The sequence below is a fragment of the Brassica napus genome, chromosome C3 (assembly GCF_020379485.1).
Source record: "Brassica napus cultivar Da-Ae chromosome C3, Da-Ae, whole genome shotgun sequence".
In the NCBI taxonomy this organism is placed as follows: domain Eukaryota; kingdom Viridiplantae; phylum Streptophyta; class Magnoliopsida; order Brassicales; family Brassicaceae; genus Brassica; species Brassica napus.
Genome location: NC_063446.1, coordinates 6,480,496 through 6,502,273, shown reverse-complemented (window position 1 = coordinate 6,502,273; position 21,778 = coordinate 6,480,496). Strand labels below are relative to the sequence as shown.

At 36.0% G+C, this 21,778-nt stretch overlaps 3 protein-coding genes and 2 long non-coding RNA genes across 5 annotated transcripts; 2 read left to right on the top strand and 3 right to left on the bottom strand.

Moving 5' to 3' along the window:
* The first annotated feature begins 227 nt into the window (after positions 1-227).
* On the top strand, positions 228-1,191 carry LOC106387163. Its single transcript, XM_013826976.3, has 2 exons — positions 228-752; positions 822-1,191. The coding sequence occupies exons 1-2, from the start codon at positions 600-602 to the stop codon at positions 921-923; spliced, it is 255 nt and encodes an 84-aa protein (XP_013682430.2). The 5' UTR covers positions 228-599; the 3' UTR covers positions 924-1,191.
* Positions 1,192-1,195: 4 nt separating this feature from the next.
* On the bottom strand, positions 1,196-4,178 carry LOC111204342. Its single transcript, XR_002656713.2, has 2 exons — positions 2,220-4,178; positions 1,196-1,994 (listed from the first exon to the last, which is right to left on the bottom strand). It is a non-coding gene; the product is annotated as an uncharacterized LOC111204342 (long non-coding RNA).
* A 1,811-nt stretch (positions 4,179-5,989) lies between these two features.
* LOC111205219 lies at positions 5,990-7,455 on the bottom strand. Its single transcript, XR_007321175.1, has 4 exons — positions 6,889-7,455; positions 6,593-6,791; positions 6,311-6,521; positions 5,990-6,213 (listed from the first exon to the last, which is right to left on the bottom strand). It is a non-coding gene; the product is annotated as an uncharacterized LOC111205219 (long non-coding RNA).
* Positions 7,456-9,015: 1,560 nt separating this feature from the next.
* Positions 9,016-12,124, bottom strand: LOC106386691 (peroxidase 68). The gene is made up of 3 exons (XM_013826502.3): positions 11,787-12,124; positions 10,336-10,527; positions 9,016-9,802 (listed from the first exon to the last, which is right to left on the bottom strand). Exons 1-3 carry the CDS (start codon positions 12,003-12,005, stop codon positions 9,239-9,241), a joined length of 975 nt encoding a protein of 324 aa, XP_013681956.1. The 5' UTR covers positions 12,006-12,124; the 3' UTR covers positions 9,016-9,238.
* A 1,264-nt stretch (positions 12,125-13,388) lies between these two features.
* LOC106387157 (E3 ubiquitin-protein ligase listerin-like) lies at positions 13,389-21,298 on the top strand. The gene is made up of 14 exons (XM_013826967.3): positions 13,389-13,663; positions 13,763-13,880; positions 13,943-14,005; positions 14,080-14,157; positions 14,272-14,363; positions 14,739-14,841; positions 15,020-15,172; positions 15,267-16,358; positions 16,453-16,964; positions 17,132-18,504; positions 18,820-19,850; positions 19,937-20,395; positions 20,486-20,716; positions 20,843-21,298. The coding sequence occupies exons 1-14, from the start codon at positions 13,608-13,610 to the stop codon at positions 21,068-21,070; spliced, it is 5,589 nt and encodes a 1,862-aa protein (XP_013682421.2). The 5' UTR covers positions 13,389-13,607; the 3' UTR covers positions 21,071-21,298.
* Positions 21,299-21,778: the final 480 nt, after the last annotated feature.

Genomic DNA, 21,778 nt, shown 5'->3' with positions numbered 1-21,778 from the left:
GGTATGTCTACTTGTTGACACCAAATGGGGTGTGAAGCCAAGAGACCAGGAACTTAGTAATCTGATGGAGAGGTAATTATTGCTGTAGCTCACTTAATCTCTGTTTATGTCATGTAGTTAAGTGTTTTTACAGGCTAAAACTGAAGTGCAGATCAAATACAAAGTATCAGACTGAATGGCTCGATGAAAATTCGACTAAGTTAGTGAAAGGTATCAACAACCCACTTTGGTTTCTAATTTGTTTGTCAAAACAATCATCACTTAAGAGAGCAATGTGGTCATTCGATAGTATAAAATAACTAGTGATGATGTGACGATTAGCCATCTAAATGTGTTATTATTATATGATATTGAAATTCTTGAGTTAGACTTTAGGTAGTTAGTGGCCTACCTGCTTTGGAATCTCCCCTGCTTTGGCACTTCTTCAACAGCACCCTTTGAATTTTTCTTCTCTTCCTTTCCTCCTTTTCCATCATTTTTTATTTGGTTTTTTCTTTCTTTCCTCCTCACCTCTCTCTCTTCTTTGTCAACTTCTATTTCTTTCTCTCTCCTCATTGCCTTCAAGCAAACCAAGAGAGGAAGGAAGAAGCAAGAAAGAGATGTGTCCGTTAAGGCTGATCCTCATATTCTTGTCGGCGACTCTTGCTGGGTTCTTTGTCCTCAAGAAGCTCAACAATTCCTACGACGATCCCCTCGCCGACCCTCTCACCGACGACGCTGATCCCGCCGACTCTGACTCCAGATTCTCAAAGGTCTCTTCTTTTTTCCTCTTATCTTCATTCTCTCTATTCAGGACTCTCATTTTTTTTCTGGGCTCTCAGGTGGGAATGGCAATGAAGACTGGATTTTGGACATGCGTTGACATGGCTAGTGGCCGCTATCTCTGGAACCATCTCTGTTCCAATTCCGACAGCTCTTCCTGATTTTTCTTACTGTCTGTCTCTATCTCTATTGTCTGTAACTGTCTAGTTGTTTCAATGGACAACACCAAAATCGCATATAGTCAGTCCTCTGTACTATATTACAGATCTCGTTTTCACCACTAAATTCTGAGCCTTTTTCTCACTTTCTACCTCTCTTTGTAGCTAAAGTATGTGTTGTTTGGACAAATCTTGTTACTTCTTCCCTGTTATAATGTAAGAGCAAGCCATTGAGATCAAAACTATAATTATATGGCAGGATGTTGTTACCTTTCTTTTTCACAAACGAAAATATCAAAAACTCTCATATACGTTTTACCATCAGACTTAACAAAATTCAAAACTTGATTACAAAAAAAATCTCAAAAACTACAATGCGTCTTCTTCTTCCTGTTGTTGTGAAGCAGGCATTAACTGCTCATCTTTGTCACTCTGCCAAACCCACACTATCTCCATTACATTTCTTCAGTTCCACCATATGAAACGTCGGCGTCACTTGAAATATCTCGGCATCCATCGACACAACTCCTTTTCTCCCCTCCTTCACACGCAGTGCCGGCTTAGATTGGAGGCTGCAACCGCCCCGGCCCAATCCGTTGTAACTTATTTCTTAAAAGATAAAGGGTCCCATTTAAAAAAAAAAAGTACATGTATTTTTATATTAAAAAGGGCCCAAATCATTTTTATACGAAAGTATTTTATTATTTCCATAGATTTATTTTTTAGAAATCAAAGAAATCAAAGAAAATCAAAGAAAATTTTAGAAATCAAAGAAAATTTCTTCAGATAGTTTAGAAATCAAAGAAAATTTTTTGCCTCAAGGCCATGATGATGACACCTTTGAGCCGGCCCTGTTCTCACGTTCCAGTTTAAACAACCCCGCTTCCCTCTTCCTTACACTCAGTTTCAACCGCTCCGCCACCTCCTCCGGCTTAGAAATAATCACCGAAGCAGGCTTCCGAGACGTGAATCTAGATTCTCTCTTGTCATGCACATCTCCAAAAAAGAGAAGACTACTTTCTCCAAGCTAGCTTAGAGTTGGTGCTAGCTCATGGCCTCAGGAGCTTGTGCAACCTGTGAAGCAAAAATAAACAGAGCAATGAATGAGATCTCTCTGTTATGCAACAATCAGTAAAAAAGAAAGGAAAAGCTGATCACATTGAATACGAATAAGAGAATGCGAGGACGAAAGGATTATCGATCGTATGGTGACGTAATCTACACAAACTCTAAAGCTATATAACAGAGCAGTGAGATCTCAGTTATGGAATTGACGATTCTCCCGAGGAAGAGAATTACCGCTGACGAGGGATCGTATGGGAATGAATCGGAGATCTCGAATGAATACGTGTGCAGATCTCTCTACCTTCCTTGGAGTTCTTACAAGCGTCTTCTTCTATTCCTTACTTGTTTCTGCTGTTTTTTTTAAGACAAGCAAACACAATGCAGAAGAAGAAGGATGAAAATGGATCAAATGCTGATATAGACCACTTTGTCTAAAAAAAAATTCCCTTATATTTTTATTTTTACTTTGAATTAATTTTAAACAGAAAAATAGTCAAAAAGACTTCAAAACCCATAACCTTCTATTTATTTACCAACCCAACCACTACCTATCCAAACCCAATAATCCGACCCAACCCAATCCGGATCCCTAGACCCCCAAATCTCTCCTTCTTCTCCAACATCATTTTTTACGTTCTTCATCTCCATTTTTTCATCACCATTTCTTAAAAATCAAACTCAAACTCAAACTTAAGTGTCATTCATCTAATCCCTTCCATATTATCTTTTTCATTTACTTCATCCGGATTCAAAACCTTAAAAAACCCCAGATTTTAAATTTCCATTTTAACAAATTTCTCCATTCCATAATCAAAATCAAAATAAAAAAAAAACTCTTCAACCCTTACGAATTTTCGATCTTATCTCAAATCGATCAATTCTTCATCATTCCCAATCCATTTTCTCTCATATAAAATTGAATCTCACTTTTAAATACAAAATTTTTGACAGTGAAGAACGCAAAGTGCTACTAGTACACATAGTACAACTGAAACTAGTATAACTAGTACAACTACAACGAGTATAACTAGTATAATTAGAACAACTATAACTAGTACAATTTTATAACTAATATGGCTATATTAGGGTTTTTGTTTTCAGCGAATAATGTTATAGAAGAGGATAATGTAGAACCAAAATGTTGGTCTAATTTTGCCATGCATGAATTTGTCAATATATGTTAAAATTTTGTTTTATATAATATGTATTTGAATAATTAGTTGTTTTACCAGTTGTACTAGTTGTACTATTTACAGAAAAAATCATTTTTATCCTTTTGCTCTCGAAACCAAAGAAGACAATTGTCAAACCGAAAAATGTTGCAATAGTAAAGGATTAGAAGAATATATTCCAGAAGATAACACAAAAAACATCAAGAGTTCAAAATGATGTATAAGCATTCATGTTTGGTGTTTGGATTACGATAATAATAGTCTGACTGATACAACTGGTTTAACTACAATAATAGTATTACTAGTTTAATTGTGGCAACATTTGAGTTGCGTTGTTTTAAACATTTACCAATTTGGCCAGCTGATTATTTTTTCATATGTAGTACCAAATTGAATATTTAAATTTCAGAACTTGAATAGTTGTCCTAGTTATACCAGTATTAATAATGTGTTCAACCCCAATGTTTAAAATATGATACACATTTAAAACGTGGTGAACATTTAAAACAATATTAAATAAAATAACAAGTAGTTGTACCAGTTTTCTAGTTGTACCTTCTGTACATAGTTGTACCTTTGGTACATAGTTGTACTAGTTTTTGAGTTGTACCAATTTGTGTATAGTTGTACTTTGACGGTGAAATCAAAAAATATTAGTTGTACCTCATAATAAATATATTTACCTCAGTTGTACCACTTATTTATGTGTACATAGCTTTGCCCAGTTACAATGAAATCATCAATTTCGTAAAAATATATTTCATGTATGTTTTCCATAAATTATGTAGACAAACAAGTTAATAAACCTTAAAAGTATAAGGTAGATCATGTAAACTTATGTGGTGGTGTAAGAATTGCTAAAAACAAAAAAAAAAACAAAAAATCATTAAAAATAAGGAATCTATCTAAACAGTTACCAGTTTGGTTATTTGATTGTTTTTACATATGGAATACCGAATTGATTTTGTCAATATTTCCTGCTTGCATCTGTCAAAATACATGTATAACTAGAACAACTAAAAAACGTATAATTACTATAACTTTACAATTAATATGATTATATTTGATTAAATAATAACTAGTAAATAATATTAAGTCAAATATATTGCAAGAAATATTAATACAATTAATACATTATTTTTAATTTTAAAAAAGATATCAAATATATTCATAGCATAATTTTAATCTATAATTACATATTTAAATGGGATGATATATTTAAGTTACAACATAATGCATATTTAAAATAATACTAAATTAAATAACAAGTAGTTGTACAAGTTTTCTAGTTGTACCGACTGTACATAGTTGTACTAGTTTTTGAGTTGTACCAGTTTGTGCATAGTTGTACTTTGGCAGTGAAATCATAAAATATTAGTTGTACCACATAATAAATACATTTACCTCAGTTGTACCACTTATTTATGTTTACATGTCTTTGCCCGGTTATAATGAAATCATCAATTTTGTATAACTACATTTCATGCATGTTTTCCAAAAATTATGTGGACAAACACGTTAACAAACATTAAAAGTATAAGGTAGATCATGTAAACTTATGGAATTGTGTAATAATTTTTATATTTTTTTTCTAAAACTTCAAATTAAATTAAGAGAAATTTTATGAGTACATACCAACTGAGATATATGATTGTTTTTCTCATATGAAATACCAAATTAGTTTTGTTAATTTATGAAACGTCAAAGTTGTACTAGTTGTACCAGTAATACTCGTATAATATATATATAAGTTATATATATATATATTGTTTATATGTCTAGTCATAAGGGTTGTACCAATATTTTCACATCATAGCTTTGTAAAATATGTTCGATGTTTGATTATCATAAAAATGTGGCTAATATAGTTAATAACCTTAAAAGTATAAAGTATATAATATAAAATTAAGTGTGTAATGCAATAATTTAACAAAAAATGAAAAATCTTAAATTAAATAGATGACATTTTTGTCATCATATACCAATTAGAATATTTATTTGTTTATTTCATGTGTAAATTATAACATTTTTATACCGATTATATAATTTTTTAAAATATTTAGTTGTACGAGTTATACTAGTTTTACCAACTCGAATGAGAGAATGAGATAAGAAAGATTGTGTGGATGTGAATGACCGAGATTAAAGAAAGAGAATGAGAGAGAATGAGACATATGTGAAATTGTATGGCCAAGATTAAAACATAGATGTGATGATCCAATGGCTCATATCACTCTTTCATTAATGGCAAAATTGTCATTTACCTTTAATTGGTCCATGTAAATTTTTTTTGGATGTTGTAGATTTTTGTCCATGTAAATTTTTTTTGGATGTTGTAGATTTTTTTTTGACCATTTGGTCTATAAGAGATTTTTGTCCGATGAAAACGAAGCTAAACGTCATTGGCGGTCTCCGCGTACTTAGAGCATCATTATCCCTATATCCCCATTTGAGTTTCTTAATGACTTATTTAATAATAAAAATTAGTTAAGAAATTTAGTTAAGAAACCCATAGATTTTGTGTTCCATTGGGAGTTTCTTAATCAATAGTTCTTAATTTTTTTTTGCATAATTGAAATATTACTTACTCAAATATTTATGCATATTGTATCGTAATACTATGAAATACGTTCTCGTGAATTTCATCTTTGAGCACAAGAAAAAGTCTTAGAAGGAAACACAAATTTTTTGTTCTCCAAGTTCAGTAGTATGCACAAAAAGATAGTATATGACCGCCAAAAAGTCCCCTTACATAAAAAATTTTCCTTTTTTTTTATATTATGTATCGGCAAATGATAGCAATTTCTAATGCAGAAAATTTTCATTTGGCCATATTTTTTATTAAGTCTTTGTTCTGAGAAATACCAGATGGATTCAGGTTTGAGGCCCTAGATGTTGTAGTAACAGAGTCAGATAAAGCAAGCTTTGCAAGTGTCTTAAACTCTCCAAGCTTTGATCCAGAAGAGAATCTTCATGGATATAAAGAAGCCCTCTTGCAACTCCTTCTATGATTATACACCTCACGTCCCAAGTAAGTAGCCAACGTTTGTGTTCATCTACAGATTCACAAAGAAAAAAAAGGATTTATTTTTCCCTAGTCTGATAAAAGTCTTATAATAAAAATACATTACAATTGGTCGTGCCAAGGCTTACCGAATATAAAGTGATCAAGACTTGAATTAGGGACATGCTCTTAAACAAGAATCTCTCCATCTCCTTCATTACAGAAGCCAAGAAGCTTAACCAGATTCCTATGTTGGAGTCTTGTTAAGAGTAAAACCTCATTCTTGAACTCTAAGTCTCCTTGTCCTGACCCTCCAGCTAATCTCTTTACCGCTATCTCTTGTCCGCTCGGTAAAATCCCCTGAAATCGGTATGACATCATCGAAAAATATAGATGTTTTGAAAACATATTTTACAATGAAAAGTTCATACCTTGTAGACAGATCCAAATCCACCTTGTCCAAGTTTATTTCCCGCTGAGAACTCATCGGTTGCGATTAAGATCATGCCGAGATCAAATCTTAACATAGATTGACCATCCGAATCAGACTAGAGCAAAAACATTGGCTTGGAGAGCTTTATCAATTTCATCAAAGGCAATAGCTTTAGTTTTTCCCTCTTCAGCAAGAACCTAAACAATAAGTAAAATCCATATCTCAACTTAAAAAAAAACAAAAGAGGTTCTCCTAATTAAAAAACTCTCATCAATGTAAAAAAAAAAGAATCACCTTTGTGATTGCAGCAGTTAAAGTAGTCTTCCCATGTTCTACATGCCCAATTGTTCCCACATTTACATGTGGTTTACTGCAAGAAAGAACACCATTATTAAATCAAGCTGCAACCAATTCAAAAATACAATCAAACTCACTTTCAAGTGGATGTGGCCATCGATCTCCACAGAGAAGTTCTGAAACTCAACAGAGGAGAGAGATCATCCGATCGAATGAGAGATCCACGGAGAAGGAGACAGAGATAGATTTATCGAGTGTAGAGGAGGCTTAACGAAGTGAGATGGGGTTTTAGCTTTCGTTTGAACCTTGTAGGTGTGAAGGAGAGAACGAAAAGCCATCGTCGTCCCGCGGAGAACACAGGAGGAGACGGAGAAGACGAGGCACGAAAGAGAAGAGGAGAGAGAAAAAAAATGCCTCATTATTTAGTTTGCTGACACGTGGCTTAGAAACCCCCTTTGTAATCGGTCACAGAAATCCTATATTAAGGATCGATAACTGCAATTTTCTTTAGTTTTGATTTAATTAAATGCTTCATTATTTTTAAAAACCCTCTTAAGAACCCTGGTTAATGGTGCTCTTAAAAATATATGTATATACAGTAAATGGAACTTGTTCTTCTGCGTTCTTTTATGACTTTTCATCACTTCTCTCATTTGCCAATTTTCCATCTCATCCCACGGCTCTCGTTTCACCGCAGAATCAATACCATTAAAAATGGATCATTCTCATTTTATGCCCTTAACGAAATATTTCAGTTTTTCAAAATTGTTCTTAATTTTGTGAACAAACTAAAATTTTCATTAATGACATTATCGTCTTTCGGTTTTTGGGCCTACAATTATATTTAAATGGACTTGATGTTGTACAACAAGTATTTTTTAACATTCTAACCTATCATACATTAGATCCTCTGTTTGTTAATTTTATTTTGTATCGCGTTGCTCATCACATTACATCGTTAGCAACATGTTACTATTATATGCATGTATTTTGAATATAACTACATGTGACAAAAAAAAAAAAGTCGGTAGCAATACTTTTATATAAATCTGAGTGCACATAGATTTAAGGTTAGAAAACTTCGTATTTACATATACATTGGATAGCATACTTTCTTATTTTAGCTCATGTTTGTGAAATAAATTAGATATGGTCCAAATTTGTTAATTAATTAGATGGGTTATGTTTATATATAATCCATTTCATAGCCCATAATTGTTTTTGATAATAACAAATAAATTAAAATCTGCAATAATTTTAAAAAGTAATATCAGATATTGAAATTTTCTAACTAAATGATTTAAAGATTTTATCTCAAAACTAAAAAACAATTGGGCCACTTTATATGTTTAGAAATACAACCATTGTTTTGTTTAACTTATTTACAAACATAAAACGGTCGTGTGAGACATTGTAAAATAAATATTTCTTCATACTGCACACTCTATAAAATTTCTTATTCTATATAATCAAATCATATGACTTATGTTTAATTTATAGAAATAATCAACAATTCATATACCCGCACTTTTTATATAATTAAGTAACAAATAACAGACCCGCATAATTGAAACTTGATCATGTGATATTTTATATAATCAAAACAAAAAACTTATCAATCCATTTGTAGATAAAACAACAAAAATACTAACCGCACTTTTTATATAATTAAGTAACAAATAACAGACCCGCATAATTGAAACTTGATCATGTGATATTTTGTATAATTAAAACAAAAGACTTATCAATCCATTTGTAGATAAAACAACAAAAATAGTACCCGCACTTTTTAAGCGCGGATAGTATTTAATTATTTTTCTATCTGATTATGATATTTTTGTTTTGGTACGAGTTATTTATGCATGATTGGATTATAATTGCGTTTTAGAACAAAACAGCAGCATTTACACAGTTGCATTAAAACTTTATTTCATTGAATAATAATAGCTTTAGAGCATTTCCAATAATGATTCTTTAAAATTATTTATATAATAAAATAATGAAAAAATAAAAAGATTTATTCTCGACTGAGAAATCTATTAAAAAGGAACTCTTCAGCAAATTGATATCTTAACAATCATTTATTGAATTATATTAAAATAGTAATATTTTATTTGGAAATGTCAGAATGTGTTTTTTGAGCAGTGGCAATACATTTTTTCAATATTGTAGAGCCTAATGTGACAACTGCGAGGAGACGGAAACATAAATGAAAATCGAATAGCCACAAACTTAACATGATCTCTATTATATTATGTTTTTATAATGGAAATGCATATTCAAGGAGTTGACGTAGAAAACACGTAAAAGTAATATAAGTTATATAACACAAAAAGAGGTAAGAGATTCAATTGGGTCTGCGACAGTTGTTACGGATCTCGCCGTTGGATCCAGTAAGGGGTTTGATATCGCCCATCTTAACCATACCCCTTACAAAATCACGGTAAAAGGCGTTCAGACTACGACTATAAGACACGACAAGCGAGTCAGTTGAACCGCCGCTGTAAAGAACTTGGTCAGAAGTGAGAAGACCCCTGTGGTTGAGAAGCTGTCTGTAGTAGTTGAGGTCAAACCTTCCAGGAGAGTGGATATCAAGAGTGGCTTCATTGTTGTCGCTAGAGCCAGAGGCAGCCGAACAGCTCCTTTGTCTAGACAAGGCGAAAGCAAGTTCAATGTTGTTGCTTTCGTTGTAGATACGGTCTCTAAAAGTGACGCATCTAGCTTGTCCAATTGTGTGTGCACCAGAGAGGGCCACCATGTCGCGTGAGGATAAACCTTGTGCTCTAAAACGGTTGATGAGGTTGTCGAGAGTAGAGGTTGGAGGAGGGATAACGCCTGAATTGGCGGTCGTGAAACTCGCTGTGGTGGAATCTCTTCTTCCAAGTTTTACGCTCCAACCAGGGCCGTCCAACTGTTTAGTTCAAAATATGTGATAAAGATCATATATTAAGATACGTTCACGTACACTATTTATTCACAAACAAAAGAGCACATATATAATGGTTCAGCTACCTGGTTGGTACAAACTACATAATATATATACACAAACGAAAGTTTCAATAGTATAATATATAAAATTACATGCTTGTTTCTTGTCAAACCTTTTATATAATTTCCTAGAGCTAGTTTTAATATAAAACTGTAGGCAAAGTATGTAACTATTTTTTATTTTATCTAGTTAGTATATCATTGTAATTTTCAGTTGAAAACAAAATAGAATGAACACAGACAGGTATCAGTTATATATAAATGTGTAGCATATATACATAGAACACGGTGATCTCAAATTATTATAGTTTTTTTTGTAACCATGTGCCAGAAAAAGAATGTAAAAGTATTTGATGCATCAAAAACTATTAAGCTGAAAATATATAGATCCGAATGTTCTAGTTGGGAGTTTAACAGTATTGTCTCGTCTTAAAGAGTAAAGGTAAAAGTGCTAACGAGGAGGACAGAGTCACGAGCAATGATAGCGAGAATGTCTGCGCATGAGACGACGCCTGGGCATAGTCTCTCAACCCTCGACTTGATTTTGTCAACAACGTCAAATCCCCTCACAGAATTATTGTTTGGGCCTGCCGTTTTCTCTCCCATAGATGAGGAAGTATCGTCCAACAATATTGATCCGTCACACCCCTGTAAACCATGCATTTTGTAAATTGTTAGAGTAAGGTGATGTTCCTTTGCTCATTCAAGTGATCCATTTGGGTGAAGATGCAAATCGATGTTCGTTTTGTGCATTATAATGCTACGTCCAGATGGATCACTCAGCTGAATTTTCAAAAACTTATCTCAAATTCTCACCCAAATGAATGTGAGTCTTAATGGTGCATCTGGATGCAGATGCATCTAGCTCAGTCCAAAATGATAAATGACAAAAATGATATTTTAAAATCAAAATATTATTTTCAAACCGTAAATTCCGTTATTTTGCACATATATTTTTCCGCTAGAACAAAAAAATGCATTTCCCCGCAAAAACTGAAAAACACTTTCTCGCCAAAACCGCAAAATGTGTTTTTCCGCAAAAAAACGTAAAATGCACATTTCCATAAAACACACTTTTCAGCCAAACCAGTAAAACCACACTATTCGGCCCAAACCAGAAAACCACATTTTCCCGTCAAAATCGAAAAACGCATTTTTCCGCCAAAACTCCAAAATTGCATATTCCCGCCAAAACCCCAAAAAACCATTTTCTTGCCAAAACTGCAAAAAGCATTTTCTCGACAAAATCGGAAAAACGCAATTTTCCCGCCAAAACCGGAAAATGGATTTTCTCGCCAAAACCGGAAAAACGCAATTTTCCCGCCAAAATCGAAAAACGCTTTTTCCGCCAAAAACCCAAAATTGCATGTTCCCGACAAAAACCCAAAAAAGTATTTTCCCGCCAAAACCGAAAAATACATTTTCTCGCCAAAACCGGAAAACACAATTTTCTTGCCAAAAACCAGAAAAGCGCATTTTGAGAGCCAAAACCGGAAAACATATTTTCCCGCCAAAACTGGAAAACATATTTTTCCGCCGAAACCGTAAAAAATAGTTTCCGCCAAAAACGCAAAAATTCACTTTTTCCGTCAAAAATGCACATTTCCCGCCAAAACCGTAAAAATGTTATTTTCCGCCGAAACATATAAAAATATATTTTAGTCATTTTATTAACAAGTCCACTTGGACGCAAATGCAACCTAATAAATAAAAAACAAACAAACATAGTTGCATTCAGATGATCAATCTGGATGCATAGACAAAATAAAAAAAACGAACATGGAGAATCTGGATAAGATATCTAGATGAACCTTCTGGATGCATCTTCCAGGTGTACAAACGAACATGACCTAATTAACGGAACATGTCAACCATTTGAGTCATTAAAAAACACACAGAAATCTTACGTTGACAAAACAGTCGTGAAAGAATAGCCGGAGGAGAGAAGCAGCCATGCGGCGCTCCCTTGTCACCGCTCGCTGCACCTCGCGTCTCACTACATAGAACAATGAGGGACAGCTTTCCTTGTAGAAGTCACTGCTCAGCTGGGCGTGGCTGTAACAACAGCTCCACATTATTATAATCAACATTACAGTTAACATAGTTCTTTGCTTATTGTACTCCATTCTCTCTTTGCTTCTGTTTGTATTTGTTATTAGAGTTGTGGTCAGAAAAGAGAATGAGGGCTTTATAGAGGATTGATTAGTTAACTACATGTAGTTTTCTGTACGGCGATAAGTTTCTTCTCAAATATCCACTCTATTTCATTTCTAACAAACATAAACACATCAACAATATTACCGGGGTCATGATCCTTTGGCCTCCTCTACCAAATTCATGCTTTAATTCCTTCCCCTTTTTTCTTGCTTACATTTCCCTTTTTGTTTTGTTTTTTACCAAACATTTATATATACATTAGATTTTTTTTTAATTACTTGATGGTTAGGTTTATTGTTTCATCCTCCAATTTTGGAGGTATAGGCAATTTGAGTTAAAAGATTTTAAAAATCCTAACAATTTATGTTTTATGGATATTAACTTAAAAAAATTTAAATGTTCGAAACTAATGCTCTGCTTGCCTATATTTCTAAGATGGGTAGTCGTCAGAAAACCTAGGTTTAATATAGAAGGTTTAATATAGAATTTTTAATATGAAAAACAGTATTATATTTATTGCCCAAGCCACGGTATCAAAATCTGTGATATATGGTGTAATTTATGCAGATAATAGTATTCATATCAATAACATAACTGTATATGGATATGAATGGTGATAAAAGAAATGACCGACAATAATGCATTTTCTAATTTTCTTTAAAAAAATTACTATTCAGAAGGAATAATTTTTCCTTCTCATTCTTTTTTTGTAGAAAAATAAAAAACAAAATTATTCTTTGTTAAATTTGAGAAGAAACAACTATTTTTTTTTCATTCCTACTATTTTATTCTTTTACGTTTCTTTCATATTCGTTCATCTTGTTTCCAGAATGGTCACCAATCGGACTATAGTGTTTTTTTACTTCTTTTTTGGATCAAAACTACTATAGAGTTTTTTTTTGGTCGATGGTTAATTATGCTATTGCAAACGATGAGAAATATTACAAGACGATTCTACGGCCAGTAATTCTACTTGTCTTATGAAGATTCACGCCTGACTACATCATCTTGAGCCGTCTTATGAGATTCATGTCAGACGGTACTCTTTGGGCCATGCTGAATATCTCATGTATGTTTTTCTCCATAAATCTGCATAATTTGTCTTTGTTGAAATTTGAAACCTAGACTTCCTAGTGTAAAAATATTAATGAACCCTTACTCAAATCACTGGACCATTGGAAGGGGGCTTCCACCAACTACTATAGAGTTAAAGTATAACTTTTTCGTGGCTAATGTCTTATTGATGTTAATTTTCCTAAAATATATTGGAAATTATGGAACTTGTTAAAAAGGCAACGTGACATTTCCATTTTTTCCCTTATGTCTAAAAGTATAAGTTGGGCCCTAGATAACTGGGCCTAACTCAGCTATCCAAAACCAACTAATCAACACGCGCTCGACCGGACAAGCTCTTCTCTGACTCCTGCTGCGACGGCGACACGACCGTACCGCCACCGCCTTCTCCCTCCGATCCTTTAACTTCCATCTAATTACTTCTCTGCTACATATCAAATCCATCAATCGCTCTTTCTCTCTCTTCCCAATATTCGCATACTTTTTTTCCCGTCTAGATGGGTAGACCCAAGGGAGATGCTGCAAGGAGCAAGTCTCGTCCTTCAAGCAGCAGGTTAAATCATCCTCCAATCTCTCTCCACGCCTTACCTTTTTTGAGTCTATGCTTCATTGGGCTTGGTACTAATTTGACTAATTGAGTTTTGTGAAACAGCTTGGCAGCTTCTCTGTTGCCGTCTGGCTCTGCAGCCGCCGCCGTAGGTTTTGGCGGCTATGTGGGCAGCTCTAGATTCGAAGCTTCTCTTTCGAACGAAGACTCTGCTCCCTTCTTGGTATGTTTGTGCCTCGTTGCATGATTCTGCCTCAGTCTCTCATCTTTGTTGATGGATTGTAGGATTTGGATAGTGAGATGGCCCAACACTTGCAACGTCTCTCAAGAAAAGACCCTACAACAAAGGTAATGCGCGTTCTTGATTATTCAATCGAGTATCTTCTGAGTTTTTTTTAATCGTGATTTGTTTGTTTGAACAGATTAAAGCTCTTACTTCTCTGTCAGAACTGGTTAAGCAGAAGAAAGGGAAAGAACTTTTGCCATTAATCCCACAATGGGTATGTTTCTTTGTCAACGTACTAGTGCTTTGCAGCGTGTTGATCCTTGTCTTTCCTCACGTTGCAGTGCATTTGGTTGTTCTTTGACTTTTTTTTTTATGTTTACTTGTCCAGACGTTTGAGTACAAGAAGTTGATACTAGACTACAGTAGAGATGTCCGGCGAGCTACGCATGACGTCATGACTAATGTTGTCACTGGTGTCGGGTTTGTACTTTGGTTCTCAGCTTTCTTATGCACGCCCTTTTTCTTACCGTCATTGGGATGTAGTGTCTCATTTAATTTTTCTTTTAGTATCATACGCTTGAATGTTAGGTAGTCTTCTTATGTCGTGAGTGATATGGTTAAGCTTTGAGGTTTTCCTAAAATCTATATCGAATGAATACATGATTTTTTCTTGGCATGAATCTTTTGTTGCTCAGTGCTGCAGAAGCTTGACTATGTTGAGTGTGTCATATAGGGAATATGTCTTGATATTTTCTCAGCATGCATGCATCGGATACTTCTCTTTTAGTCTTTTATGCTTTCTCCCTGGATGACTGGTATTCTGCATTAACTCTTATTTTCTTACATGTTACTCAGGAGAGATTTAGCACCCCATCTTAAGTCTATAATGGGCCCCTGGTGGTTTTCACAGTTTGATTTGGTTTCTGAAGTTTCTCAAGCAGCGAAGTCGTCTTTGCAGGTTGGCAACTCGTTTCTGAAGTTTCTCTTTTTAAACTTTGTGTTTAGATGCCGCTCTTTCAATTATAAACTCTCTTTTGGTCTTATTAGAGACCAGTAACAATTTAGTTCTGGTCAACTTGCACTTTTTTATAGAATCCGTTTTCAGATTTTCATTTAGCTGCATAATGTTTAAACAGGCAGCTTTCCCTGCCCAGGAGAAGAGATTAGACGTCTTGAATTTGTGTTCAGCCGAGATTTTCGCTTATCTGGAGGAAAATCTGAGACTTACACCTCAAAATTTATCTGATAAAGCACTTGCTTCAGATGAATTAGAAGAAATGTACCAGCAGGTACTTCATCTGGGGGAATCTGTACTTTAAGGCACAACTTTTCCTTCTATCGATATAGAATTTTTTCCAGCGTCTTATTTTGCGTTGTTTTCAGATGATGTCTTCATCTCTGAGGGCGTTGGCTACACTTCTAGATATATTGCTCCACGAACCCAATAAAGCTGGCTCAGAAAGTGTCAATGCGGAATCAAAACTGGCCTCAAAGGCTAGGAGAGTAGCAACCTCCTCAGCTGCGAAGTTGTTCTCTTTCCACAAATGCTTTCTGAACTTTCTAAAATCTGAAAGCTCTAGTATCCGATCAGCGACTTATTCTTTGTTGAGCAGCTTCATTAAAAATGTTCCAGAAGTCTTTAGTGAAGGCGACGTTAGATGTCTTGCACCAGCCCTGCTTGGTGTTTTTCGAGAAACTAGTCCAATTTGCCACTCAGCAATGTGGGAGGCTCTCTTGCTGTTCTCCAGAAAATTTCCTCAGAGTTGGACCTACTTAAATGTTCATAAGTCTGTTCTGAATCACGTATGGCAGTTTCTTAGGAACGGATGCTTTGGATCCCCACAGGTTTCTTACCCTGCATTGATATTGTTCCTTGAAGTTATGCCAACCCAATCTGTGCAAGCTGATAAGTTCTTTGTGAATTTTTTCGATAACTTACTAGCTGGGAGGAGTATGTGTGATTCTTCAAGCGCAGATCAGTTATCACTTCTCCGTGCAACCACTGAATGTTTCCTCTGGGGATTACGTAATGCTTCAAGGTATTGCGATGGTCCCAGCATTCACGATCTCCAAGTTGATCTAATTGATAAAGTCCTTGTGAAGAATCTATGGGCAAACTTCTTTGAACTATCTAAGGACAGTACTCCACATATTCAGAGGAAGCCATCTGAAACTCTAAGCATGAGTGGTTCAGTTAATTTTCTGCAAGAGCTAGGAAGATGCATCTTAGATATTCTTTCAGGAATCAATTTACTCGAACAGAACCTGCTGTCTTATTTCCTTAAAACTGTTCAGGAGAGCTTCTTGAATATGCTTCAGCAGGGAGATACAGAGACAGTTACCGGCAGCATGAGAAAAATGATTGATTTTCTCTTGTTATTGGAGAGATACTCAGGTCTGGAAGGTGAGAGTTGGCCTTTGGATCAATTTATGGGGCCACTGCTGTCCAAGGCTTTTCCATGGATAAAATCATCTGTAAGTTATTGTCCACTATTACCCAATTATGTCATGTTAAGCCATATGATGTTTTTATGTAAGTAACTCATGTAGTTTTTATTTCTGTTTTCAGGAATTGATAGATGGTTTGAAGCTTTTGTCAGTTTCAGTATCAATATTTGGACCGAGAAAAATAGTTCCGGTACTTGTAGGTGATATAGAGACTTATACCCTTCTCTCTGTTGAAGAAGGGAGGGATATGAGCCCAGAAAAGTTTATTAAAGTTTTCCAAGAAATCTTTATTCCTTGGTGCGTGGATGGACATGACTCTTCGACTGCAGTTAGAGCTGCTAAACAAGATCTCCTGCTTTCATTACTTGATGATGAATGTTTCTCTCAGCAGTGGAGTGGTGTAATTTCTTATGTATTTGATCAACAACATCACGGGTTCGATAAGCTGGCTTCTATGGAATTGCTTTTAGAGAAGGCAAGGGATCAAATTACAAAAAGAAGTTCTGGGCTGGAGTTGAGTCAAAGAATAGGCTCTAAGCCAGACCATTGGCATCATGAGCTCATAGAATCGACTGCTATAAGTCTTGTACGTTCCTCCCCGGTGACTACAACCTCTGCTACTCAGTTCTTGTGGTAAGTTACTCAATCTATAAAACAGTATCAAATAAAGCTAATATTCATATCAAATTTGATTCAAGCTCACAATCAATCCAAGATTTTGCATTTACACTTCTCAGCCGAGTCTTGAGACTGCTTGTTTGCTTGCTCTCAGTACTTATTTTATATTTCTTTGTATGCAGTTCAGTTCTGGGTGGTGCAACGGAAGACAGCAGTATTTCTTTTGTGTCAAGAAGCTCATTGGTCTTGATATATAGAGGGATCCTCGAAAAGCTGCTATCTTTTATCAAACAGTCACCATTATGTTCAGTTAGTGATACATGTTCCTCTCTTATCGTTGAGGCTGTTGATATAGAGTTTGATTTGAGCAGTTCCGTCGATGTGATCGCCATAACTAAGTTTGCAGCAGAAGTTATTGATGGTAGTTTGTTCAGTTTAAAGGCTCTGGATCAGGATGCCACTCTACTTTCAACTATTTTGTCTTCTGTCTTTATCATTGACTTGGAGAGTAGAATATCATCACTAGTGGACAGTACTCTGAATGAGTTTAAAGAGAAGCAAAAGGATCGGAATATAGTGTGTGGTTTTGTTCATGCTGTTTGCTCTAAGATGAATAATCAGTTCTGGAAATCTATAAACTATGATGTCAGAAAGAGTTCAGCAAAGATTTTGGCTCAGTCCGTAAGGTCAGTTGTCCAACTTGAGGATGATCTGCAACCTTGTCAACTTACATTACTATGTGCTTCATGGATGCCTGAGGTGTTGGAATATCTTTCATTGGATCAAACTGATGAAGAAGATATCTGTGGACTGCTCCTGCGTGAGAGTGATGTATGGCCTATGTGGATCAGCTCCAGCTCGCTAACTAGCATTAATACGCATGGTGTTCCTGCTCACGTGTGCGATTTGAGGACATCCAAGAGTCGAAGATATGTTTCTTTCATTGACAGCCTGATCACGAAAATGGGGATTCACCGATTTGTTGTTGGCCACAAAGATAATGGATTATCCCCTCAAGCTTGGCTTTCCGCAGAAATACTCTGCACGTGGGAGTGGCCAGGGGGTAGTGTTCAAACGTCTTTCCTGCCAGCACTTGTCTCATTTTGTAAGAGTGAACCAGCTTATGGGAGTTTATTAAACTCCATTTTTGACATTCTACTCAATGGTGCTCTTGTGCATGGAGAGGATGAGATAGACAGCTCCGGGAACATGTGGGTTGAATTGAATAACCAGATAGAGGACGTCAAGGAACCGTTTTTGAGGGCTCTGGTGTCATTGATTTTCACTCTTTTCAAGGAGGACCTTTGGAGAGAAGAAGAAGCCATGGCTGTTTTCAAAATGGTCACAGATAAACTCTTCATCGGGGAAGAGCCGAGCAAAAACTGTTTGAGAATCATTCCTTTCATTATGAGCATAATAATTTCACCACTACGTAAAAAGACCAAATCTAGTTTTTACGGTGAAGATACTGTGCTGCCACTGGAAGCTTTCCTTGGAGGTTGGCTGGAGAGGTCTTTGTTGTTTCCTCCTCTAGTCCTCTGGCAACGTGGGGAAGGTGAGTCCCCATTTAATTTTCATGAATTTTCTTTTGGTCTTTCCTAGCGATCACATTGTTATTTTCTGTCATTGCTTAGACTTAAGTTAAGGATTAGGCTAAAGAGCAAGTATTTTACTTATGAAACAAGATCAACTTACCGATAATTTTGAGGCTCCACTTGTCAGGTCCTTACATCAGGGTTTAGGGACCTGAGAAGTGGTTATAGTTGGCATTAGATGGACATTATAGGAAGCAATTTAATGTGGGATTGGTTTCTTTCTTTAGCTTTTACTTTGCATGCGCAGCTTATTGTTCTTTCGTTGTGTTTATCAGATATGCAGGATTGGTTTCAGCTTGTTATATCTTGTTATCCCGTAAGCGAAAAGGCTGAAGAAGATAAGGCACTAAAGAGGCATGTGAGCAATGAAGAGAGAACACTCCTGCTTGACTTGTTTCGCAAACAAAAGCAAATTCCTGGTGCATCAAGCGTAGTTACCCAACTTCCAGCTGTCCAAATTCTGCTGGCAAGACTAATAATGGTTGCAGTTAGCTACTGTGGAAACGATTTTAATGAGGAAGATTGGGATTTTGTCTTTTCTAATTTGAGGCGACTGATACAGTCTGCAGTAGTTGTGATGGAGGAAGCTTCTGAGAACGTCAATGACTTCATTAGTGGTGTTTCTTCCATGGAGAAGGAGATTGATACTCTTGAGGGACTTGGGCTTATTGTTTCTATATCGGATCCTTCTTTAAACAATGCTAAGAATGCTCTCTCAGCATTTTACTTGCTTAAATTAGTAAAAGATAAATCGGTTCCAGATGAAGACTATTTGTATTCCTTGACAAATGAAATATGGTACCCAGTTAAAGATCGGATACTTGAAGGTGTTCTCCGTCTTTTCTTCTGCACCGGTCTTGCTGAGGCTATCGCTGCTTCATATTCCCCAGAGGCAGCATCTCTTGTTGCTTCCTTTCGAGTTGATCATTTGCAGTTCTGGGAGTTGGTGGCTCAGCTTGTAGTCGACTCTTCTCCACGTGCAAGAGATAGAGCTGTCAGAGCAGTGGAATTTTGGGGTCTAAGCAAGGGAGCCATAAGCTCTTTGTATGCAATAATGTTCTCCTCCAAACCAATCCCTTCGCTGCAACGTGCTGCATACATTGTTTTGTCTACCGAACCTATATCCAGGCTGGCCATAGTTGCTGATGGGAATGTGTCACCCAGTGATGAGTCTCTCAGTGACCAGGACTCCAGCAACGTTGGCTTGCCATCTGAAGAAAAGCTGCAGCTAAGAGATGAAATATCTTGTATGGTTGAGAAGTTAAATTATGAACTCCTTGATACAGATTTAACTGCACCAGACAGGGTAAGATTTAGTTTCAAAAGCTTTCTTTTCTTTTTTTGTCCCTCTTCAGACAAACCTTGGACTGTATTGACTACTTCTAATGGCAGGTGCAAACATTCCTGGCATGGTCTTTGTTGCTCTCGCATGTTAACTCTTTACCTTCACTAACCCAAGGACGAGAGAGACTGGTGCAGTATATCGAAAGAACTGCAAATCCTTTGATATTAGATAGTCTCTTCCAGCATATTCCTTTAGAACAATACATGGCACAGAGCTTGAAGAAAAAAGATGGAGATATTCCATCTGAATTATCTGTGGTAGCATCTGCAGCAACTGATGCGATTACAACTGGTTCGTCCCTGTCAACAGTAAAGTCACTTTGGCCTATTGAAACCGGAAACATGGCCTCGCTTGCTGGGGCGATATATGGTCTGATGCTACGTGTTCTTCCGGCTTACGTTAGAGAATGGTTTAGCGAAATGCGTGATCGATCTGCATCATCTTTGATTGAAGCATTTACAAGAACGTGGTGCAGCCCTTCTTTAATCAAAAACGAACTGTCTCAGGTATGTGTAGTGAAACCTTTTCTCATCTCTTATAGTTGCAGTGAAGATGCATTGGCAAATATTCCCGTTCGTTGTTTATGTGAGCCGCAGATAAGGAAGGCAGACTTTAATGATGAGAGCTTTTCAGTAAGCATAAGCAAATCGGCAAATGAAGTAGTTGCTACATATACAAAGGATGAAACGGGGATGGATCTCGTGATCCGTCTTCCAGTTTCTTACCCACTGAAGCCTGTTGATGTCAACTGCACAAAAAGTATCGGAATAAGCGACGCGAAGCAGAGGAAGTGGTTGATGTCTATGCTAATGTTTCTTCGTAACCAGGTACTGTAATCTATAAGCCATGTAGATCTTTGTTATCCTGCATGATTTCCATATTTGAGTGAACTTTCAGTGGCAAGTTTGTAGCTGAATGTTTTCTTTTGTATTCAATGTGGTGAATGGAAGCAGAACGGGGCTCTGTCGGAGGCGATAAGAATATGGAAGAGGAACTCGGACAAGGAATTTGAAGGAGTAGAGGACTGTCCGATATGTTACAGTGTGATCCACACAGTGAATCACAGCCTTCCAAGGCGGGCTTGCGTGACATGCAAATACAAGTTTCACAAAGCATGTTTAGACAAGTGGTTCCTCACATCTCATAAGAAAGTCTGCCCCTTGTGTCAATCTCCTTGCTAATTCAACAAAGAGGCTTAGCATACGTTTTTGTGACATTAATATGTGAGTTTTGCTTTAACTTTTTAATACTCGGAGGAATGTAGGTGGCATTTGATATACAGAGATTTATGTGTGAGAATTTTGTTTCTTGGAATGATTCAGTATATACATGTGGACAGAGCCGGTCCCAGTATTTATGAGACCAGAAGCAAATATTAATAAAATGGCCTATAAATTAGTTGATTCTAATATTTTTTAAAAAGTTAAAGAGGAAGAATCGAACCTACTTCCTCTTGTCCACATAAGAGCATCGCAACCATTAGTGCTGTAGAGAACTTTTGTTAAATTTGTGGCCGCTAATTAACATAATCTCACGGTGGCCGGAAGCACAAGCTTCTTCCGCTTCCGTCCAGGGCCGGCACTGCATGTGGAAGATAACGAAAAGGGTAATAATAATATATAGAGAAACTTACTTCCCGCTCTCTGTATCTGCCTTGGGTTTATACTGTGAAGTTAATAGTTAGTGTGGCTTGGGGTGCTCGTATTTGGATTGCCTTCGGCCCTTCTCATCACTCAACTCAGCTGATTCTTCTTCAATTTTACTCAAGACTTCTTAATTTCGCTCAACATTAACTAAATAATCAAATGTAAAACCTACAGTAACTACATTAACTAAAAGTGTTTCATAAATTCTGTTATACTAAATAGTTTTTTATAAATAATATTTGA

What these genes read in the sequence shown, in the direction of transcription:
- LOC106387163 (XM_013826976.3), top strand. Translation starts at nt 600, where the DNA reads ATGTGTCCGTTAAGGCTGATCCTCATATTCTTGTCGGCGACTCTTGCT. An exon ending in CTGACTCCAGATTCTCAAAG is followed by an intron (nt 753 to 821) that starts GTCTCTTCTTTT and finishes CTGGGCTCTCAG; the next exon opens with GTGGGAATGGCAATGAAGAC.
- LOC106386691 (XM_013826502.3), bottom strand. Translation starts at nt 12,005, where the DNA reads ATGGAGTACAATAAGCAAAGAACTATGTTAACTGTAATGTTGATTATA. An exon ending in TTCACGACTGTTTTGTCAAC is followed by an intron (nt 10,528 to 11,786) that starts GTAAGATTTCTG and finishes CATGGTTTACAG; the next exon opens with GGGTGTGACGGATCAATATT. An exon ending in CTCGTGACTCTGTCCTCCTC is followed by an intron (nt 9,803 to 10,335) that starts GTTAGCACTTTT and finishes TGAACTAAACAG; the next exon opens with TTGGACGGCCCTGGTTGGAG.
- LOC106387157 (XM_013826967.3), top strand. Translation starts at nt 13,608, where the DNA reads ATGGGTAGACCCAAGGGAGATGCTGCAAGGAGCAAGTCTCGTCCTTCA. An exon ending in CCTCTGGCAACGTGGGGAAG is followed by an intron (nt 18,505 to 18,819) that starts GTGAGTCCCCAT and finishes TGTGTTTATCAG; the next exon opens with ATATGCAGGATTGGTTTCAG. An exon ending in ATTTAACTGCACCAGACAGG is followed by an intron (nt 19,851 to 19,936) that starts GTAAGATTTAGT and finishes TTCTAATGGCAG; the next exon opens with GTGCAAACATTCCTGGCATG.